This window comes from Octopus bimaculoides, chromosome 14 (genome assembly GCF_001194135.2).
Source record: "Octopus bimaculoides isolate UCB-OBI-ISO-001 chromosome 14, ASM119413v2, whole genome shotgun sequence".
In the NCBI taxonomy this organism is placed as follows: domain Eukaryota; kingdom Metazoa; phylum Mollusca; class Cephalopoda; order Octopoda; family Octopodidae; genus Octopus; species Octopus bimaculoides.
Genome location: NC_068994.1, coordinates 12191928 through 12193622, shown reverse-complemented (window position 1 = coordinate 12193622; position 1695 = coordinate 12191928). Strand labels below are relative to the sequence as shown.

Below are 1695 nucleotides of genomic sequence, written 5' to 3'. Positions count from 1 at the left end.
AAAGAGAGACGGGTGAGAGGGAGAGAAAGAGAGACGGGTGAGAGGGAGAGAAAGAGAGACGGGTGAGAGGGAGAGAAAGAGAGATGGGTGAGAGGGAGAGAAAGAGAGCCGGATGAGAGGGAGAGAAAGAGAGATGGGTGAGAGGGAGAGAGACGGGTGAGAGGGAGAGAAAGAGAGACTGACAGAGAGAGACAAAGTTAGACAGATAAAGAAATATACAGGTAGATAGACAGTTAGTCAAACAAATAGACAGACAGACAGACACGCAAACAGATAAACAGGTAGAGAGCCAGCTAGATAGACAGACAGACATGGATAAATTGACAGAAAAGTATAGGAGGAATAGGGGAATGAAGACCCAAGCAGAGATATATAAGCAAACTGACAACAATGGAGAAGAGAACTGTTTACCTTGTGTAGAGTAAAAAAGTCTTTGACAGCTTCTGATTCTGGACCTTGGCATGAAATGAGCAGTCTTCTCAGTTGGTCAACAGGACGGAGTTTCGACACAATGGTACAACCCTAAAAGACATAAAACAATAGAGAAGTGAGAGTAATTATACATTACACCATACAGTATATGACTATCATGTATTTGAAAACAGAGTCTTGTGAAGATTACATACAAACAATAGAGAAGATAATATAATTACGTTCTACACCATGTATCTCCTCTACTGCCAGACACCTGTTTTTATCCCTTAATCATACTCTAACCTGTCATCACTTGGCATAAAGCCACCGCTTTCAATACTACTCCCACCTCAGTTCAGATGTCTTGCCTTACAAGTTACTTGGTGACCTCACTGGTGCTGGTGCCACACAAAAAGTACCCAGAAAACTCCTGGAGAGGAATCTGTACTAAGCTAACTTGCTTCTGATACATTCATGATGCCAGTCGTCGAATTTTGTTCGATTTCGATTATGACTGACATAAATCCTTTCTCTCAAGAGAAATATGCTTATATACATACAGAGGGAGAGAGAGAGAGAGGAGGGAAGGAGAGACTGAGAGAAACAATAAAATGTTTAATGTCCAAATAAGTCAGAGTCAAACCAATGACACCAAAAACAGCAATGCCAAAATGTCTCATACACTATACAGAGATGGTGTGGTAATTAGGGTAGAGAGGGGGAAAGATTAGTAGTTATGGTGAAGAGCAGAGGTGGTTGGGTAACTTGAGTGTAAGAAGGGAGAGACTGATAGTAGAAGTGAGGATTAATGGTCAGGGTGCAGGAAAAAATGAATTGGGGATTAGGGTGAAGTTGTTAAAAAAACTGACAGAAGAAATAAAAGAGAAAAAAAATTAAAACAGACCTGGGCATTGATAAAAACAAACTTCCTTGGTTTCTCATTGTGTTGTGTGACTACAACTGGTGGGTCTGGCCGCTGTTTAAATTCAGGGGTAATATCTGTCTGGATAGCTGGGACCTCGCACATGCTCCATGTTCGACCTTCAAGAGGAACATAGCTCTATGAAATAGAAAAATGGGTAAAAAATTTTTTAGACAATATAGAAAGATTAAAATATTAATTATTACTTGACATCATAAGAATTTATAACCTTTCAAGATAACATGAAATAATTCTTTCTTTAGAACAGTGGATTTTGAAACACATAAAGCTTATAAATAATAACATGTAAAAGAATATTTTTTCAGTAAAAACAATAAGATGTGGATATGTGTGTATAT

General features: G+C 38.7%; 1 protein-coding gene across 2 annotated transcripts in view; it reads right to left on the bottom strand.

The window, feature by feature from the left end:
• The window catches only part of LOC106874976 (nuclear pore complex protein Nup155), a 45457-nt gene that overhangs the window by 25071 nt on the left and 18691 nt on the right, over positions 1-1695 (bottom strand). For both annotated transcript variants that reach the window (XM_052972673.1, XM_014922907.1), the window contains exons 14-15: positions 1319-1474; positions 412-522 (exon numbers count right to left, since the gene is read on the bottom strand). In XM_052972673.1, coding sequence (XP_052828633.1) covers positions 412-522; positions 1319-1474 — 267 coding nt within the window. The remainder of the gene's footprint in view (positions 1-411; positions 523-1318; positions 1475-1695) is intronic.